The sequence below is a fragment of the Rhineura floridana genome, chromosome 2 (genome assembly GCF_030035675.1).
Source record: "Rhineura floridana isolate rRhiFlo1 chromosome 2, rRhiFlo1.hap2, whole genome shotgun sequence".
In the NCBI taxonomy this organism is placed as follows: domain Eukaryota; kingdom Metazoa; phylum Chordata; class Lepidosauria; order Squamata; family Rhineuridae; genus Rhineura; species Rhineura floridana.
The window spans coordinates 213504718-213524486 of NC_084481.1; the positions used below are offsets into that span (position 1 = coordinate 213504718).

General features: G+C 44.4%; 1 protein-coding gene across 8 annotated transcripts in view; it reads right to left on the reverse strand.

Moving 5' to 3' along the window:
• Positions 1–19550, reverse strand: part of BCL11B (BCL11 transcription factor B) — a 185107-nt gene extending 165557 nt beyond the window's left edge. For 5 of the 8 annotated variants that reach the window (XM_061612098.1, XM_061612095.1, XM_061612097.1 and 2 more), the window contains exon 1: positions 12109–13037. In XM_061612098.1, coding sequence (XP_061468082.1) covers positions 12109–12166 — 58 coding nt within the window. In that variant the 5' untranslated portion in view covers positions 12167–13037. Of the gene's footprint in view, positions 1–8831; positions 8866–11787; positions 11845–12108; positions 13038–16070; positions 16787–19379 lie in introns of those variants that run through there. The other 3 variants (XM_061612101.1, XM_061612104.1, XM_061612096.1) reach the window with 3 other exon arrangements.
• Between the last annotated feature and the right edge of the window lie 219 nt (positions 19551–19769).

Here is a 19769-nt window from a genome sequence, read left to right on the forward strand (position 1 = left end):
ATTATTCCAAACTGTCTGGTCAGCTCTAGCACAATAACAGCTTCAAAAGCCTTTGCATTCCAATTGATTGAAACAGGATACAGTTCAGCATTCTTCCTCCGGAGGTTTTGCAAACCTATACCACTAACATCACTATTCTTAGGATGATGACACCTTCATGGTTTAATGCAGCCTTTCCCAACCTCGTGCCCTCCACATGTTATTGGACTACAACCCCCAACAGTCCCAGACAGCACAGTCAATGATCAAGAATGATGGGAGATGTCCAGCAACATCTTGAGGGCACCAGGTTGGGGAAAGCTGGTTTAATGAATGATACAGCTGGGGCAGGGCAAAAAAAATGTGTAATCAATATTCACTACAAGATTTAGATCTCCTTCAGGATAAATTAATTCATTTGTGGGAGAGCACTGGGCATGAGTCAAGAAAACTTCAGCATCTAATGAGAATATTACCCATTAGTTGCTGTGGTCTTTGAATCAAACTCCTGAGGGCCTATTCTCACATCACTGCAACAAGTCCTTCAATCAAGAGGGAGCTGCAGTCAATCCCAGCTACCCAATGAACACACCTATAGGATGCAACTTTGTTGCATTCACATCACATTTCAAAAATGCAGTAAGTGGCCCCTTTTGAGGTCATGCTTAATTTCAAAATATTTTATTTATTTATACCCCTTCTGTTCTCCTAGAAAGAGCCCAGAACGGCAAACAAAACCACTAAAAACTCTAAAACATCTTCAAAACAAAAAACTTTAAAACATATTAAAACAAAGCATCTTTAAAAAAAAAAATTAAAAAGCTTTTAAACAAATCTAAAAAATTAATTCCAACACAGACACTGGCTGGGATAAAGAAAGGTCTCTACTTAAAAGGCTTGCTGAAAGAGGAAGGACTTCAGTAGGCACTGAAAAGATAACAGAGATGGTCCCTGTCTGATATTTAAGGGGAGGAAATTCCAAAGGGTTGGTGCCACAACACTAAAGGTTCACTTCCTATGTTGTACGGAATGGACCTTCTGGTAAGATGGTATCTAAATTGTATTCATGTAGCAGATGTCTAAACGAAAGAAGAAGAAAAGAGATGACTATATGCTCTCTCACTCCCTTTTCTAACGTTATCATCTAGAGTGGAAAAGAGCAAGGTTTATTATTTGTTATTCATTTTTAAAGGAGGGGAAAGAATGATGGATTGTTTTAGTGGGCCAATGTCTTGCTGCTTTCGAACATTCTTGCCTATATACAGGTTCTACAAGACATCAGAAACACGTTTTGAGGCCAGAAGCAGCTGGAAACATTGCTGCTGCTTCAGTAATCTGCAGAGGTGCTAACGGGTGCTGCAGTCGACATGGGTGCTGCAATCAACATGGGTACTATAAGGTTGGTTACCATGTAAATCTCTTCACAAACCCAGATGAGCAGACTGCAGATAACCAGATCTGACTGTGTTTTGTAATGATGAACTGATGAATCATGCAGCATTTGCCAGCTGCACCCCTCTACAGGGAAATCCTAACTTCAAAGGTATATCAGACGGAGTCTCCCACTTCTGTTCCCCATCCCCCCTTGAGGATCTTCCAGTACTCCCAAGATCAGGGTGCAGTAGCTGGTTGTTTGAAGAACATTCAAAAGCTCTACCCAGTTGCCCACTGAGGGAATTACTTTCATCTTAAGATAACTACCCATAAACCACCTTTTAAACTGGTGCTGTGTGTCCATCAGCAATTCTCTTTCACATACTCTCTCTCTCTCTCTCTCTCTCTCTCTCTCTCTCTCTCACACACACACACACACACACACACACACACACACGAGTGAGAGAATTATGCAGTTGCAAGTAAGAAGATAACCTGGATCAGTCACTCAGTGATTGTTTTAAAGATGCCAGCAGTTTAAACGAACACAGTTCATCAAAACCAACCATCCCGTGTACCAGTATTTAGCCTGCAAATCCTTCTCAAACTGAGAAATGTAGAGACTTCACCAACATCACAGCCCTGAACATTAATTTATTTAGGAGCCAAGGTTTGTTTTTGTTTTTTTGCAGGCACGGGCACTGATTTCCACCAAAAATAAACCGAAGGGAAAGGCAATGCCCAGAGACAGACGAATATGAGAGACAGATCAAATGTAACTTAATTCACTGGACAAACATAAACCAAAAATGCTGTACTTGATAAAAATGTGTGTTATGAAATGAAAAATATGATTATCATAGATACTGTACAGCTAATTTACAATGTTTGCAAAAATATGTACATCATTGTCCATTCTTTTTATAGTTAATGTTATTTTAATGGAACAAAATATAAATATTTTTATGGAACAAAAAGAATTCACTGGAGTAAAACATTTGGTCAAGATTGTTAATCACAGCTGTTTGCCACATAAGAAGCTACCTTATACTGAATCAGACCGTTGATGGAAGCTAGCTCTAAAGTCTCTATTCTGACTGGCAACAGCTCTCCAGTATAAAAACAGAGGACAATCCCAGCTGTACCTAGAGATGCCATAGATTGAACCTGAGACCTTCTGCATGTAAAATTGATGCCCCTTCCTCACAGCCCTTCTGGTGGTTATATGTGGAATGAAATCAGATGAATGGGCAGATCCCTACTGCAAATAATGGCTTTAACAGCATTTTCACACGAGAGCTTAAAATGGTTCATTGCAACCTTATAAATAACCACCTGCCTAAGCAGATACATAGGTAGCTATGGCCAGACCTACCTCTAGGTTGCCCATTTGTCGTCTGGCAACATTTATGGAGGACTTGAAAGGTGGTAAGGGTATAGTATAAAACCTACACTGCTTAACATGCACACTCAGTGTTTGTTTAACATTCTACCTTACATTAACAGTATTCACAATTGGCAGAAATCTGAGCACAAGAGTCTCAAATGCACTTTTTACACTTGACATTCAAAACTGGGCAAGAGGACAATTCAATCTCCCCAACTTGTTCATCCTTTGGTCTTGCCACTGAAGCTATGTCACAAAAGTGACAATCACTTATGATCCTACATGCTGCTCAAGGACAAGGGGAAGTTTGTTTTTGGGATACCCGACCTCTTCCTCTGATACTGGACTAAGTTGCAAAGACTACTGACCAGGTTTCAGAAGCTATCGGCTTCCTTTTAACTATGGAAAGCAGAGGTTTTAACGGTGCACTCCTACAACCCCACTGAGTTCAGTGGGGCTTATTCCCAGGGAAGCAAGTACAGGATTACAATCTAAATGGGGTAGTTTGGAATTCCTCATTTATACTAAATGCATCTGCAAATGACACTAACAGGTGTGACTTCTGCACTCCTTTGTAAACCTGCAAGCCAGACACCTTTTTAAGAACAAGCCTGTCATCTCAGAAAACAAAGTTTAACCCCAACACATGCCTGAAGGTAGGAAAAATGCCTCCAAATAACAGAAAAATAACTGCAATGATGAAGAGCAATGAGTTAAAAACAAAATAAAATGCCCAGCATGTTCCAGCACAAACCATAAAACTTGCAGCAGAATCAAAGTCCACTGATTTCATGAAGGCCACTTAAAAGCTGCATGACACAGTGGTCACCCTCAGCCTCTGGAAAAACCAGCATTACCTTAGTCTTGCTTCCCTAAATTTCTACCCCGAGACATGTCTCTGCATTTTTTAAAATCAAAGGCTATATGCATACAATGTTAATGAAACAAAAGGCAATACACGTTTTGCTAAATAAACTAGTTGGTCGAGGTGCAGAAGGGGGAGGAAGAAAAAGATTTATTGCAATTGAGAGGCTAAAATGTATAGGTTCTTGTATAGACCACGAAAGCAGTAAATCTTCACAGATAAATCAGGGATTGAGATGATGTGATACAAAAGCTCCCTTTGTTCCTGCGTGAATAGATTTATTTTAGTTAAAAGTAAAATAGAAAAAAGGAGGGGGAGGAAATAGATACTCAACAAGGAGTAGGGAGGTCTACACAGGGAATCTCTATGCTTACAGCTATACTGGAACAGGCTGTCTGGATTATAGATTCTTAGCAATATATGAACAAAACAAAACCACCAAAATGAGGGGGGGAAATCAATGCATTTGATTTCTGCTGTGGATTGAAACATAGGTGGAACCTTAGTCAAGTTCCTAGTTCAAAAGTGGGTGGTGGTGGTGGTCAAGGGAATTGAAAAATGGCCCAAACAGATTTACAAGTTCCACTGAAGCCGGGGTGTTCCAACACCCAGGGGATTTTGTCAGTCAATTCCAGACTCGTGTTTTTTAAAAAAATGAAGTGGAGGTAACTTGCTGGCTAAAATCATTCCCCATTCATCGCTTCTGTATCATGGCACACACGCACAATCCCCAACAAGCAGTTTCAGTGCTCACAAAACACACAAACCTTTAGTTCCTTCATAAAAGGAAAAGAATTATTTGCACTGAGCCAAAAGTCTTGCATATGTAAAAATAAATAATAACAATAAAGATAATTATAATAATAATGAAAATGAGAAGAAGAAGAAGAAGAAGAAGAAGAAGGCAGGTACTTGAATGCCATACTGTGAATCAAGCTCCCAATCTGGTGTCACTTTTGCTAGAATATGATTATATCCTTATAAAATCGCTGCCACTGCGACTACCTACCTCATCCATCTCCCTCCTAGTTCACATGTACGCTGTATAAAGTTGAAAAAAGCCCCCAAGTAAAAGAGGGTACCCTGCTGTTTAAGAGTCCCCTGTATATAGTAAAGACTTCTGTTGACAGTTGTTTTTTCCAAGGGATGGTAGATCAGTGAGCAAATCTAACTGATGTCGAGATATAACTTACTATGAATACACAACTGCCTTCGAAGCTGATAGCCAAGGGGGAAAAGGGACTGCTTCAGGACTGTGTGAGGACATTTTATAAAAGTAAATAAGCAGGAAAGGAGGAAGGTGTCACTATAACAACAGCTGAGAGTATCGCACATTTATCAGTAATGCCGGCTCTGTGTGAATACCCATTTTCCCTCATCTTGTTATGAAGATATATCCGCAAGTCTATGCGCACTTCACATGCACCCCACTGAAGTCCTAGGTATGCAGAACTGGATGCAGGATTACAGCCTAGGATTTCTCCCACACGAGGCCCATTGAAATGAATGGAAGCAGCCCAACAGCGTGCTGATTGGATTGTGCACTAGGACAATATAAGAGCTTCCATGATGATTTTTTCCTAACATCACTAAACTTCATTGTATGTCTGCATGCAAAAGGTCAGTGAGGCTGTAATACTATACAAACATACCTTAGAGTAAGCCCCCAATGAACACAGTGGGACTTACTTCTGAGTAAACATGAATAGGATTGTGGTTATCCCCCACCCCAAGCTTTATCCATCTCTTTAACTTCAGTAGGATTCAGTGAGCAACAAGCAAGATGGGAGGTGCAACACTGTTTCAGAAAGGATTTGGAGATAATGACCATCTTCATAAGAGATGCTTTAAATTGTGCCGAATGGCACTGGTGCCTCTTTGATTAACAAGGGCTATTTTGTTTCTTAAAAAAAAAATTGTGAACAGTTTTAAAGTCCTGGGACTGCAGCACATTATTACTGGCAATGTTAGAGGGTGTATTTATTTTATAACAAAGGTGAGAGGAAAGGGAGCTTTCTGATCACTTTATCTTCCAGGTTGCCAAATCAACTGCCCGCTGTCTCTCTACTTCCAACAAACTGGATGCTAACCTTAAATGAAGTGGAGGAATCATCAGATAAACTGTGGGCCCTGTCTAGTTCAGAGCGAAGCTTTTTCCTATAGTGGGTGACAGCCCAACTCTTTTGTCTGACCTAATTTATTCTCTTTCAAGTTCAAATGAAGCCCTCTACCCTGTCAGTGGAGAACATCTACCCACAGATTGTGTCCTAAAATGAGTGAGAAATCTCTGGAATATCAAACAATGCCATAACCTGACAAACTTCTTGCATTCCCAGGTTCCTTCTATACAACCCATTACATTGGATACAATTTGAGAAGGAAGCGCTCCAATAATATCAACACAAACGTGAGTGTGCCCAAGCCAGATGAACACTGAAAAAGCAAACCACACATTTCTACACACACACACACACCAAAGAGAGAGAGCAAGAAAAACTTTTATGTTGTTGGTGGATTTCTCTCCTTCTACAGGGAAAAGACCTGTGTTTGTTTATTATTCTAAGAGAGGCAGAGCAATTAAAAGAAAGATAATCTGGCAATGTGGATATTCTGATCTTCAGAGCCGTGACTATGATCAGGCATTTACTGAAGGTTTTGTATATAACATTTAGACTTATTGATAACTATCTTTTTTATCATGATTCATAACTATTTTGTTCAATTACTGTATGCTCAAATACATGTGCGTGGCAGGAAAATCGATATATGTGTGATACTAATTTGCACAAACATCCCCTGCACAACTATATGTTCTTTGAAGCATTTGGTTTCATTAGAAGTTCACTATTATGAATTATATGCATATGTATTATTCTGTTAAGTATTCTCATGCTGAATTTGGGCATACACACACTCAAGCACAGAGAGAGCCATCCCTGTGTACACAAATTTGGACTACTACACATCCCTTCTTTTAAACATATAGCTTGTTTGCCATGTTTCCTTCAGGATTTCACTCAGGTGGCCCTTTATTACCGTTCACAATAATCATATTTATATATTCTACTTTCAGGCTCAGTGTGCACAAATCTAAACTTACACAGAAGACAAATTAATCATAGTATGCATATACATTTTCATACTTGTACACAAGTCTACCCTTTGCTCTCAGCTAATCAAACAACTCAAAACCGAGAAAGCAAAGACAAGCCGTTGACAGTAAAAGACACAGTTAAAAACTAATTTTAATTAAAAGACATCTATCTTGCTGGAGCTGTTTAATCAGTCATAATTTGCTTAGAAAATAGATTTATCTAACTTGCAATCTCTCTCATCTTGTACCATATAGATCTCGGCATGAAAATCAATACCACAACTTTACACCTAAAACATTTTGCAGCAATGGGAACCGACTAGCTTTCACCTATTATTTCTGTGCCTCCATGGGTGCTGGGAAACCCACATTTTCTATCAGACAGGCTATGAGCGCCCCCTAGCCGTCAGCACAAGCCACTGAGCACCAGAAGGCACAAATGTGACTTGCAATTCAGCTGAAAAGCTAGCAAAGTTTATTTTGGAAAGTATTTTGTATCAACAAACAAGAGGGTGCAGGGCAATGTAGACAGGAAATGTAAAAGAAAAGCCTTGTGCAAGATGTGTTAAACCAATAGATCAAGCTCCAGGCACGTTTAGCTCTGATAGAGGCAGAATCGGTGCCAGGTACAGCCAGTGACATCTATAATTTGGCCTCTTTTACCTGGACCACATTCATTCTGATCATCATTTGTGTTCTGTGAACTAGAAGACAGTCCTTTGTTCAACACACACACAATGCAATAAATGTGATGCCAACAAGGAGACACACACATGCAAGCCTTGCCATAATGAACACTGAAGAAGAAAAAAAGACCTTCAGCCATGCTTGCTAAAATGCTTCAATAAGCTTGACAAAATAGCCTCCTCTGTTTGTCTACCAATGAAAAGCAAAGCTGTTTCCTATTCCATCATCCATTCACAAAGCTGTTTCTTATCCTGAGCAAATCAAACAACTCAAAGACAACATGAAAAGAATGATAGAATGTTAGGAAGTATCCAAGGAGGGAAAGGGGGATTTTTAAAAATCTCTTTTGACAAATCTGCAGTGTTTTAAGTTATACGTATCATGTACAACCTGAAAAAGTGCAGTAGGATGCAAATAATGGAGAACACAGTATTTTCAAAGCCCTTCCTTAATTCAGCTTGTAACACCTGCTTAGATACATGCATGTGTTACAGCCTTATAGGTACGCCCAAAAAAATCCAACCATCTCTACAATTTCCTTCCCTGGCTAATTCTGTTAGTTATACATGTATGCTGTGGTAAACTATGCCTATTAGTTTCCTTGATCATTTTTGAATGGCAGAAATTCTTCTACTAAAGGAAAATATGTTAATTCAAAAATAAATAAAGGGTGCTTTCTCTCAACTTAGAGCATGTGGACACAATGCGAATCAACAGGGTCAAATCAGAAAGCCTGGCAAATAACCTGTTAACCAGGGACTTCAAATCTGATTTTAAAAAAATGTACAGGAATCATTTGATGTTTTTCTCCACCCATCTCTCCCCTCTCCAAGAAGTTCCTTCAGGAGGTTTCAACCATATTTTATGAATGAAGGTTATTTTGCTGGTAGAAGGTTACTTTGATTCCATTCTAACAATTCCTTCCATTCCTAAAATGCTTAACTAGTGCTCAAAATCTCACTGCTCAAGCAGTTAAACTGGAAAACCTGTTGTAGATGTCCGGCCAACATTATCATCTGTCATACACTGCAGTTCTAGAACATCTCTGCCTGGCTTTTTACAGAGAGCTATCATTTCCATGTTATGCAACTTGCTGTATTTTCACAATAATCTGTCATTGCAGACAAATCCAAATTTGCTCATTCCATCAGCTCTTCCTCTGTTATAAACAGGGTAAGATACATTTGGGAATGGAAGTCACAGGAATTATAGGAGCCTCTCTCTAAATTATAAAACCAGCATACTGTAACAATAAAGTCAGAATGCAGTTACTGTAGACAATAACAAATCCTCCCCTTGTCTTGGAATGAATCTGGATTGTATTCTTACAACTGAAAATCCTATGCATACTTATTCGGAACTAAACCCCAATGAACTCAGCTGTGCTTTCTTCTGAGTAAACATGAATAGGACCAGGCTGTAAATATTTTTTGTCTCACACTCACTTTCTGCTTGTTTGCCCTTCAGGATTTCAACACCCCACATGGACTAAAATCTAATAAACTCCAATGAAGAGGGTTAGAATTGAACCCATTTGCCTTCCTGCTTCTCAGCTCCACCACTTAACAAAGTACCCTGAAATGCAATGCCATTCTCCTGGCAAACTGCTCCATCAAATAGGTACGGATCTCAGAAGACATCAGATTCACTCAGTAAAGGGTGTCCGTGTGTATGTGGAGAGGAGCTGTCATATTAAGTTAATTATTTCTTCATTTCGCCCTTCTTGTTTGTGCTTCTCATCAAATTTCTCTTAAATTTCTCCCTTTCTTTTTAAACAGACTGCTCTTTAATAATGTGTAACTGCTTTCTGGAAATTGGTCCAGCTACTGCCTGGTGAAACCATCTCTCTATTGCTCAAACATGAGTTGCATTTTTTGGATTCTTCCCCTCCCTCATCTAGACACACAAACACAGACTGTTCATGCCCATCACCTGTGTAGTTGTTAGCTTTCTTCTGTCTTTAGCTAGCACAGTTTGAGAGACATCAGTCTCTTGTTGTTAAGTCCTTTCCAGAAGTGAGAAGGGCCTTGCACACGGTTTCTATTCTAACCTAAACCTTTATTCACTACAAAGCTACACTGTACAAGCAGATCCTTAAGGTATCCTTCCATTATACCTAACACCCACTTACCTCATCCCAAATGACATATACTTTTCAACATTTTCACAGTTGGGAGGTGGATGGGAAAGTGCTGAAATTCAGGAACAATCCTACCTGACTTTGCCTCAAGCAGAAAGACAATTTGAAACATTTGCAAAAGTGTGTTTTTCCTTTTCGTATTATTACCACACATTATTGCCTTCCTCACCTATTTCTTCTATACACACAAACAATCTCAAAAACCAAATTCCCCATGCAAACCATGCAGGAAAAAAAAAGTTACATTAAATAACCTGGATGATTTTTTAAAATAGTGGGAGAGGAAATCAACACCTCCCTCCCTTCCCTCAAAGTGAAAGGTAATTTACAAACCGGGTAGGTTTTCTTAAGCAGAAAAGAAAAATGCAGTTTGCTCAAAAAGTGTTATGGGTTGGGCTTGTTGGGTTTGATTTTTTAAAAAGAAGAAAATAAAATCCACTTTTTTCCGGGTAATTCGGCAGCACCGTCAACTCCCCGGTTGCAAACCAGCGCTCAAAATCAATTAAAAGGCCACTACCAAATGCATCTTCATTGGTGCTGTAGTAGCCAGTTAATAAAGGGGGGGGCAAGCAAGAAAGGTGGGGGAGACAAGAAGAGGAAAAGACAAAATAAAGTAGCGAGACGGGGGAGGAAAAATAAAATTCACAAGCCAACTCCATCCCAGGTCGAGCGGCTGCATGCGCCAATCAATATAATTCCGATGTATTGTTACAAACAACAATTTTTATCGGCTGTAACAAAGGCGAGCAAAGAGAGAGACCGCTGTCACCAAATGCTGCTGGCAGATGGCTGCTAGTCGAAGGCTTTCGGGGGGAGGGGAGAAGCTGGGCTACATATTTATTTATTTATTTATTCTAATGTTTAAAAAATATAACATACATATTCTATTTTTCTTCTCTCCCCCCCCCAAAAAAAACATTCTCTCCGGCTCGGCACCCTTCCCTCTCGTTTCTTTCTCTGCCCCCCCTCACACACACACACACTGCACGCCCCCCCTTCTCCGCTTGCCCAGCTCCACACGCGCAACGGCTGCTTTGCAAAAGCCAAGCGTGCAAGGGAGCTGCTCTTTTTGGCGTTTGTTTGGGGCTGTGATTTTCGACTTTCTGTCGCTCGCTCGCTCTGCGCCACCTACCCACCCCGCAATAACACCAATTCAGGCTGAGTTCCTTCCTTACATTTTTTTTGCACCTAGTCTTCAAAAAATACAAATATATCCGGGAGAACAAATATATAAATATATTGCTTGCAGATCAATGCTGCCTGCAAATGTTTAGGGCAACCTTTAGAACTGTTTGGTTTCTATTGTATCTCAGTGTTGGAAATAGCATAGGGGGGGCATAAAAGGAGGTCGTTTTGGCGGTTTGTGTTTGTCTTTAATTAGCAGGGCTGGAGGTACCGCAAAGCCGAGGAAGACCGATGACTCCCCTGGATCTGGAGTCCTATACAGGCGACTCCTGGCCTGGACCCCCCCCCCGCCTCTTGTGCAAGGAACACCTCGTTCTAGATCGCTCTCTCACCGCCGCTGCAATCCCCAATATGCTGCTTGGGACTGTTTTTGTTATTCCGGTGGGATATCACCACCTCCACCTCGCTGTTGCAAAAGTAGCACGCCTTTTGCAAGACTCCTTCGCTGCTTTGCAAACTGTGCGCGCGCTCCACTTTGCAAAACAAATGGCGCTACTTCACTCTGCAACGTTTCCCATGCACACATTTTCCCACACTGTTCCCCACCCCACACACACCTGTCTCCCCCTCCCTTTATTTATTTATTTATATATTTATTTTTGAGAAAGCAAGGTTGTCGCGCGCATATATGGATACAAAGCCACTCTACGCTTTGGGCAATGCAGCCGGACCTTGCCCAGGGGGAAGTCGAGCAAAAGGCTGCAGCCTATCGGACAACCTGGACACTACCGTTTCTCCCCCTCCTCCCGTCCCTGTTCTGGTCTCTCTTACCAAGCTGGTGATGAGGAAACAGAGCCCATCCCTGGATCTCCCCCCCCCAATCTCGCCTTAACGCGCCGCCTCCGCCTCTCCCCGCACCGGCCTCGCCGCTCCATCCCTGGCCCAGGCGTTCTTTCCATGTGGTTCCCATTAAGACTCTCACTCCACACATACTCCAGCCACCTTTCTTTCCCCGGCTGCCGCTGCTCCTGCTCCGGCTGCCGGCTCTCCTGGGCTCGCCAACTTTGGACCAGCCTTTCCAATCCACCCTCTTTCCAAATCCCTGCTGCCGACCCCCTCCCCCGCCCGGTCTTTACCGCCATCCCCAGCGAGCTTCTCCCCCTCTTCTGCGGCTTCGCGGCCTCCTCCGTTATCTCCACGCCGCCTGCAATTTTACATCAAACTTTCCCCAACACCTCTCCCTCGGTCCTGCCAGCTAGCCAGCCACATACACCACCCCCTCCTACTCTCCTTCTTTCCAAACCCTCAAAGCCCCCTTCACTTTAGCCTAACACACCCCTCTTCAATCTTTCCTGGGCAATTTCACACCGCGCGTCCAAACGCACCCCAACTTTCGAACACACACAACACACACACACTTCTCTTTCCGATCCGGCTCCTTGAGAGTTGCAACTTACGCGTGATAATTTCCCTTTGTGATAAGTGCTGCGGATTCCCCTGCTTGCGACGGGACATTGCCCTGGCATTTACACGGTCATCGCCCGGAGAGCTGGACTTGGGTAGGGGGGAATCGGGTTGGAGGAGGAGGAGGGGAGCGATCTTCTTCTTCCTCGTGTTCTTCTATTTTCTTCTTGATGGTTCTCTTCTTTTTTTAAAAAGAGGGGAAAAACTGTTCCAACCCCCCCGTGGCGCACTCAAGATGAGATTCTTCCTTCAATTAAAAAAATCATCATCGGAAGAGGAGGGGGGAGTCTTGCTTTTATTTTCGCGAGACAACTGTTGTGTTGTGTTTTTCCTTTCCACCGCTTCCAGGTCTTTTCTTGAACTTCAGGAGAGAAGGATGGTCTCCCACCCACCCCCCTCACCAAGCGCTGACACTTTTTATTTTTCCAGAGTGCTTAGGCGGGAGGGGGGAAAGAGAAAATAAGGGGGGGAAAGCGAAGTGCACTTCTTCCACCAGGAGGATTTTCTTTTAAAAGAAGAAAAAAAGAAAAATTGGATTATATGCAGACAGGCTCGCGCAAACGTAGAAAAATTGGAATTTGCCCACACGCAGAGAAAAATGCAGGGAAAAAATTGCCCTTGCTGGGTTAATTAGAATTCTCTCTCTTTTTTAAAAAAGGGGGTAGCCCAAACTGTGTCTCCTCTTTGCCAGTTCAAGTGCCACTGGGTTGGTTTTTTGTTGCTGTATTTTTTTTCTTTTGGCTTGGCTTTGCTCGCACCACTTTGCCACTGGCTCCCCCCCTCCCCTCGCTTGGCACAGGGTCTTGCTAGGAAGGAAGCCCCCCAGTGCTTCTGGGTTAGTGCTGGCTATTACTAGCAGATATATTGCAATGTGAAGATGGCGGAGTCCTGGTTCCCTGGGAGCGCTCTGTCTCTCTATGGCTGGGTCTGCCTCCGTACAATGGGATAAAATTCAAGTTCAAGTGCGGACGTGACGTTTAATCTGCACTAGAGACAAAAAAGACCTAGAGAGTAGGAGCACTGGGGGCGACTAGCGGTGGCTTTTTAACATTGTACCCTGCAAGAGAACAAGAAGAAGGGGGGGAGCCACCCTCAAACATACTCTCGGCACACGCGTGGCTCCGATTGCTTCGCCGCGGCTGCCTCTGCAGAGCGCCAGCCAAAATGAAATTAACCAGAATTTAGAAGAAGAGAAGCAGTCAAGCAAAGGGGCACAGAGAGTTTCGTTCTCCAAACCATCCCCAATCAGGTTTAGGAGGAGACGCAGTAAAGGTCTGGATGGTCTTAGGTGGAGGGCGAAGGGGAGATCAGGACCCCGGGCACCCCTCCCCCTTCTCCGCCCACTGGCAAGAGGCCCAAATGGGACGGACGTTTCCCGAGGGAAGCGGGGGGTGGGGAGAGAGTAGGTAAGGGGGTTGGTGAAGCCGAGCAGGCTGGCGCCGGAAAAGAAAAAAGAGTGGGAGGTAAGAAGCATCGGCTCGACCCGGAGAGCCAGCCAGGGGGCTGAGGTGGGCGCCCCGGCGACGCGGGATCCATCCTGCTCTCGCTCGATCCACCTGCTCCGAGATCTCCCAGGCGGCGTGGATCTTTGCTTCGCGGAGATCCATTCGCTTCCCCCCTTTAAAACTAGGAGCTATCTCGCTCTTCCTTTCAAGCAGGCGGCGGCAGCAGCAGCCCGACTCCGCTCAGAACACCTTCGCATTTCCAACAGTTTTTACAATAACACAAATATCTGCGTGGGGGAAAAGATATTTCTCCCCCCCCTTAATCTGAATTGCGATTGCAGAGGGAGTCACAAAGACACACACACACTGTCTCGTCTTTTTCTCATTCGCCTACCCACTTTGTGTGGATAAGGATCCCTATGAACGCTCCAGGAATAGGTTAGTCTGTCCTACAAACTAGCGTTGACCCAAGGAAGGCGGGCCGCGGGCCAGGTCAACAGCGGGAAGATCGGTAAATAAAGACACTGTGGACCCCGAAGAGTCTCCTCCACTCCCTAATACGATCTTATGCAATGTTTGCTTTTTTAAAATGCGGCTTCTTCGGGTCACACTGCTGCTTTGCGCTAAATCCTTTCAATTTTGCAGCATTCTTGAGTGCACCCGTGAGCCTGAGTGATCCTCTGATTTGGAGGGGGTTCCTACATATATACCTACACACACACCCAGCAGGACTATGGCCTCTTAATTCTGACTAGGTAACTCGTAATAGCCATCACCACCTATTTCCACACGAATAGTTGGTGCATTTTGGAGTGTCCAGTTCTGACTAGGAAGGAGGGATGGGAGAGAATAAGTCCGTCGTTTTAACCACAAGTTTAACCACCCTTATTTACAAAAATATGGTTAAAACGTATTAAAAGGATCATTCGTCTGCACTGGCTGGTTTTGGAGTATAGTGGGAGACAGACCCAGAGTTGTCAGAAAAACACACTGGTGACCTGGAATAGCGGAACTGACTGCAGTTGACCTGCTGCTTCTCTGCAGACAGACACCCCACAAGCCACCACGATCCGGAAGCGCACCCAGCATGCTCCACGACATTGCGAGGGATCCTGTAGTAGGGCATGTCTGGGGTCACATGCGTTTTCATTGGCTCCTTTCGAAATAGCCACCCGGGCCTTCCCAGGAGAACGCTGCGAGGAATTGCATCCTCCAAGTGTTCCCACTGCAATTTTCTCGAGGCGTACACCAGCAGATCTCACTCTATATTAGGCAAGAGCTATTCTGGATTAACTGCACCCGTTGATTTTGTCACTCCTAACCCATACAGCTGAGAATCCCATTTTCACCCCACAAGTAAGAATTCTCTCTTTTGAGTTACAAAGGGGTTAAAGTGTAGAATGGGAGAATTAATTTAAAAGATAAACATCCTGGTGGATAGAGATGGCACTCAAGCCCTCTCCTTGTGGCCACCCTTTGTCTTCATAGGAAGCTGCCTTATACTGAATCAGGCCATCTAGGTCAGTGCTGTCTACACTTGACTGGTAGCGGCTCTCCAAGCCTTTCCTGGAGATGCCAAGGACTGGACCTGGGACCTTCAGCACGCCAAGCAGATGCTCTACCACTGAGCTAGGGCCCTTCCCATTGAAGCTTAATGCCTATCACCACGGTCCCTGCCAGGGTTCTCGCCCTTATTCCTCACCCGGAACTTATTTCCTCTAAGGTGCCCCTGTTGGCTTGGGCCCGAGCCATACTAGCAGCACTAGAGGGCTGGGATGGAATTTTCCCTAGGCAAAAGAGGGGGGCCCTTCCAGTTGAAAGATTCTGCTCTCTGGTGTGTGTCTGCCCCCCACACACACTTTATAAAACGGAAAGTGCGGCGCTCTTTAGAGGAGAACATAGGAAGATGCTTCATACCAAAAGCGCGGCCATTGGCCCGTCTAGCTCAGTGTTGGCAATACTGACTGACTGCGATCGACGCTCCAGTCAGGGAGTCTTCCCTTGCCCTACCTGTAGAGGCGCCGGGGTTGAGCCTAGGCCTCTCTGCTCTACACACTGGGTCTCTTCCCTTACCAGGCATCTCCAGGAAGGGCGGGAAATGTGGGCAGGGGAACTCCTCACACAAACCCACGAGTCTGGATTCCTTCTGTTCGAGTCCCTGAGACGCGGGGGGGGGAGGGGGAGGAAGCGCCCTTGTGATAGGCATTCATACATTATCAGTGAATAAACAGGGTGGAAGACAATCCAGCAAAAAATAAGTCCCTTGAAAGTAGTGGGAAAATTAAATGTATGCTTAACGCTGCAACTAGTCTGTACCCACTTATCTGGACGAAAGTACCACTGAACTGAGCGCCGGATTTTCACAGCGCAACCAAATGAGCTTTCGAAAAGTGGTGGCCATGGCAAACCTTTGTGTGTTTACTCAGAACCGGGCTGCTTCCGGGAGAAAGGGCGGGATATAAATTTAATAACTAAATCAACTAAGCCCCACTGTGTTCAATGGAACTTACTTTCAGGTAAGTGTGCATAGGACAGATGTCCAAACTGGACCGGGCGGAGCCTTTCTCTTTCCTCACTTTATTCGAGGCGAAAATCAGTCTGCTTCCATTTCCAGAATCTGCTTGCCACTTCAACACTTCATCTGCAGCCTAATTGTGATTACTATTTATTTATGATTATGCCCCGCCCATTGATTTGTTCCCACCTGAGCTGGGCTCTTCCAGAGCAGAAGAGAAAACTCCGCCGCGGTACCCATCCCCAAGCCCCTGAGATGGGATGAGGCGGCGCGCAAGCTGCGCTTCATTGGCTGGCGCCAGGCCAACTACGCTGGCCGTTCTTCTGAAGACCTGGCCCAGCCCCCGCCCCTCCATTCACAAAGGGGGGAGGAGAGCTGGAGCAAGTCGTTTAACGCTTCTTAAACCCCTTCCCTAGTGCCACTCCCAGCTTTTTGCAGATTTGCTTGGGGCTTTGCAGGTTTCTACAAAAGACAAATTAGCATCCCGACAGAACAACTCCTTGCAACGCAGGAAGCCGCCGAAAAGAGAGAGCTTTCTTCGACACACGCGCGCGCTGTTTCAAAAAGTTGTCCAAACAATCCAAGCGACAAAGAAAAGAAAAACGAGGGGGGATCTTAAAGGACCCGCTGCTTCGTTTGCGTGTGAAGAAGCAAGAATTTAATAAATTTGCATATTCTAGATGTGTAACAGCAGTGCATCTTCGCCTCCCCCTGCAAAAAAAAAAAAAAGAAGAAGCTAGGATCTTTTTTCGAACTTACTCCAATTCTTACGTCGTACCTCCCCTTTTCCACAATCTTACGCGTGAAACACGCCAGCCCCACCTGGTGTCGGTATGAAAGATGCGAGTGGTGCGAGGCGGCCGTTTCAAGGGAGCCTAGCTGGAAAAGTGCCCCAGAAGATACCGCAATAATTGTATATGCTGTTTTGTGAGCCGCCCTCTGCTCCTATTTTGGTGGAAAGAAGGGATATAAAAGCCGCGAAATAACTAACTAAATAACCTCTAAGGAGCCTCTTGGGTTTGAACTTGAACGCGTGAATAATTCAGAAACTTCCTAAAGCGCTTTATTTCCTTCATTGACATAAATCTCTCTTTTCCGCCGTTTCTTACTTCTTCCTGAATTTGTAATAATCAATTACTACAAGAGCCAAGCCAAACATATCTCTTAAGGCTGATATCCTGCGCACAGTTACTTAGGAGTAAGCCCTAGCTTGAATTGTTGGATTTTCTCCCGAGTAAATTATGCAGAGGATCGGCCCATGGAATCACATTTTAAAAACAGCTACTTCTTTAAAACACCCTGCTGCGCTTCCCAACCAACAAGCATGACTAAAGAGTGATATTTCGCCTAAAATTTGGGGTCCATATGCAAGATTCCTTCGGAAATCAGTTCCCCTGAAATCCGGCTGACTTCATTTCATAGGATCGGACTCTGATTACATGTGCAAAACCGGTGAAGTGTAGGATACCCTTGTTTCATTACTACACAGAGCGGAAATGTTAAGTACTCTGTTCCAATGCACGATTCTGAAGAGAGAACCAGGGCTAGTAACTCTTCCTTGTGAGTAAGAAGAACGCGGTCTTGTGAATGCGCCCTACGTGAAGAGATACGAGCAGGAAATTACTTGGGGAAACTCCAGCGAGCTTTCCCAAGTGGCGCCCTTTGTACAGTTTCTTGGAGACCTAGAGAAGTGAGGGGAGCAAAGTCCACCTTGAATGCCTTTTGTTACTTCTGGCAGGAAACTTCAAAGGACTTGCGAGGGTGGGGTGGAGGAGAAGAGGATAGCATATATTTGAGCCATCTTATCAGGGACTACTTGTCCATCCCCTTTTGATTAACAACCGCCTTGCAGTGGGCATTCAAGCCTAAGATAAGGACACACAAATGATTGGCCGCATCGCGTCCTTTATTGCCTCTCTTCGGGGTTGGGGGATGCTGTTCTTCCCTGAGAGATAAAGGCGCTAGATCATATGAGAGTGCGTGTGTGTGTTTCCTCCTCCCCGAACATACTCCAAGGAGGAGGGGAAAGTGTGTGTGTGTGTTCCAAAGTGATTTCTCCGTGTCTTCTTTTTCCTCCCCTGTCTGGCACTTGTGATCATTAGCAACGCGAAAGCCGTTAATGTCTTGTCTCACAGCTCTCCCTTTGGTCTCTCTGCGCTCCGTGTCTCGCGTTCAAAGTCAGATCAATAGCAGCCTCTCGCTAACCTTGACCTCTCCCTCGACCCCGCCTCCATCTGCAGCTGGCCTCGCGGTTTTGTTCCCCCACACACACACTCTGTCGATATCCCAGCCACACTCGGTGACAGGAGACAAACAAGAGGGGCTCGCTTCTCTCCGAGGGCAGCAGGAGAAAAGGGAGGGGGAAAACCTTCTCTCTCCCCACCCACCCCCCTTCAACAAAGGTCCGGGTCGCCAGTCACAATCAGAGCACGTTGGCCGGACGATGCCTCCCTGATGGTGACTGTTTATGGCTTTGTCTAAATGTCTTCTGTCTCGACCTCTCTCTCCCCTTCCCCCTTCTCTTCCCCAGTCCTTTTCCTTTTGGGGCTGCATGCCTCACTCTTTTCAAAACGCGCGAGACGTCTGCAAAGTTGCATCTGAAGAGTGGTACAGGCTTTCTTTGGCTGCTTTTCCGAGACATCATAAAAACAGCTTGGGAAACTCTGCTGAACTTTTTGTAAAAGGCTATCGATTGACTGCAGTCCTGCAGGAGACATTCGACTCGTAATGATTTAAACCCCCCTCCCCATAAGCATTTTGTGGACACAATCCAACAAAAACAGCCCGAGCCTATGCGTGGTTTCTCAGAATTAAGAGCCACTGAATTCAAGGAAATGTGCGTAGGACTTTGGTCGCTCGGTTTAATGTCCTTTGGAAGCGACAGAACAGGTGGCGTAACTTTGCCGCAGGCTTAATTTGGAAGTAAATCCCATTGAAATTAGTGGGACTTGCTTCTGAGTCAACGTGGGTAGGACCCAAACTCAAGCCTGCACAGACACGGGGAAATACACTACAATATCCGGATGGCACTTAAAACGAGAATGAATATGGAAAACGAGGGCTAAGGTTTTTTTTGAGGGGGTGAGATTAAACTCAAGTTTTATGCAATGAATATTAGATCAAAGTCTCAGGTCAAGTAAAATGCATCTTCAATTATAAAAGCACCACCTCCCCCCCCAACAAAAGTGGAACGAATATAAATAAAACGCTCCCGCTCAGGATATTGCGACGTGTATATTTTCTACATAGTCAAGGATAATCACAAATCAGAGCGATGCAGCAACTCAACCCTATGCATGCTTACCAGGAAGGAAGCGCCGCTGTGTTCAATGGGGCTTACTCCCAAGTTAAGTGAATGTAGCGTTTCAACTTTAGACTGATCCAAATGTTCTTTCATTTAAGGTTATACAGAGACTGAAGGTTGTACAAGGTTCTGATTTAAGAGCACATTTTGGAGGAAATATTTTAAACCAGCCATATTATCGCACCAGGATATTAACCAATCACATCCTCGCGTGAAGCCAAATGCTTTATAATAGAAGGGCACCACAAAATCCGGAAAAGTGCTAAAACAACGGACGATTTACTTATTCCGTGCATCCTATAAAGTTTAATTCGCAGGTTAAAAGTTTGTGGCGCCTCTTCACTCAGCGTGGATTGGAAGCAAGACACGCCGCCCCCTTTCAGCTTCTCA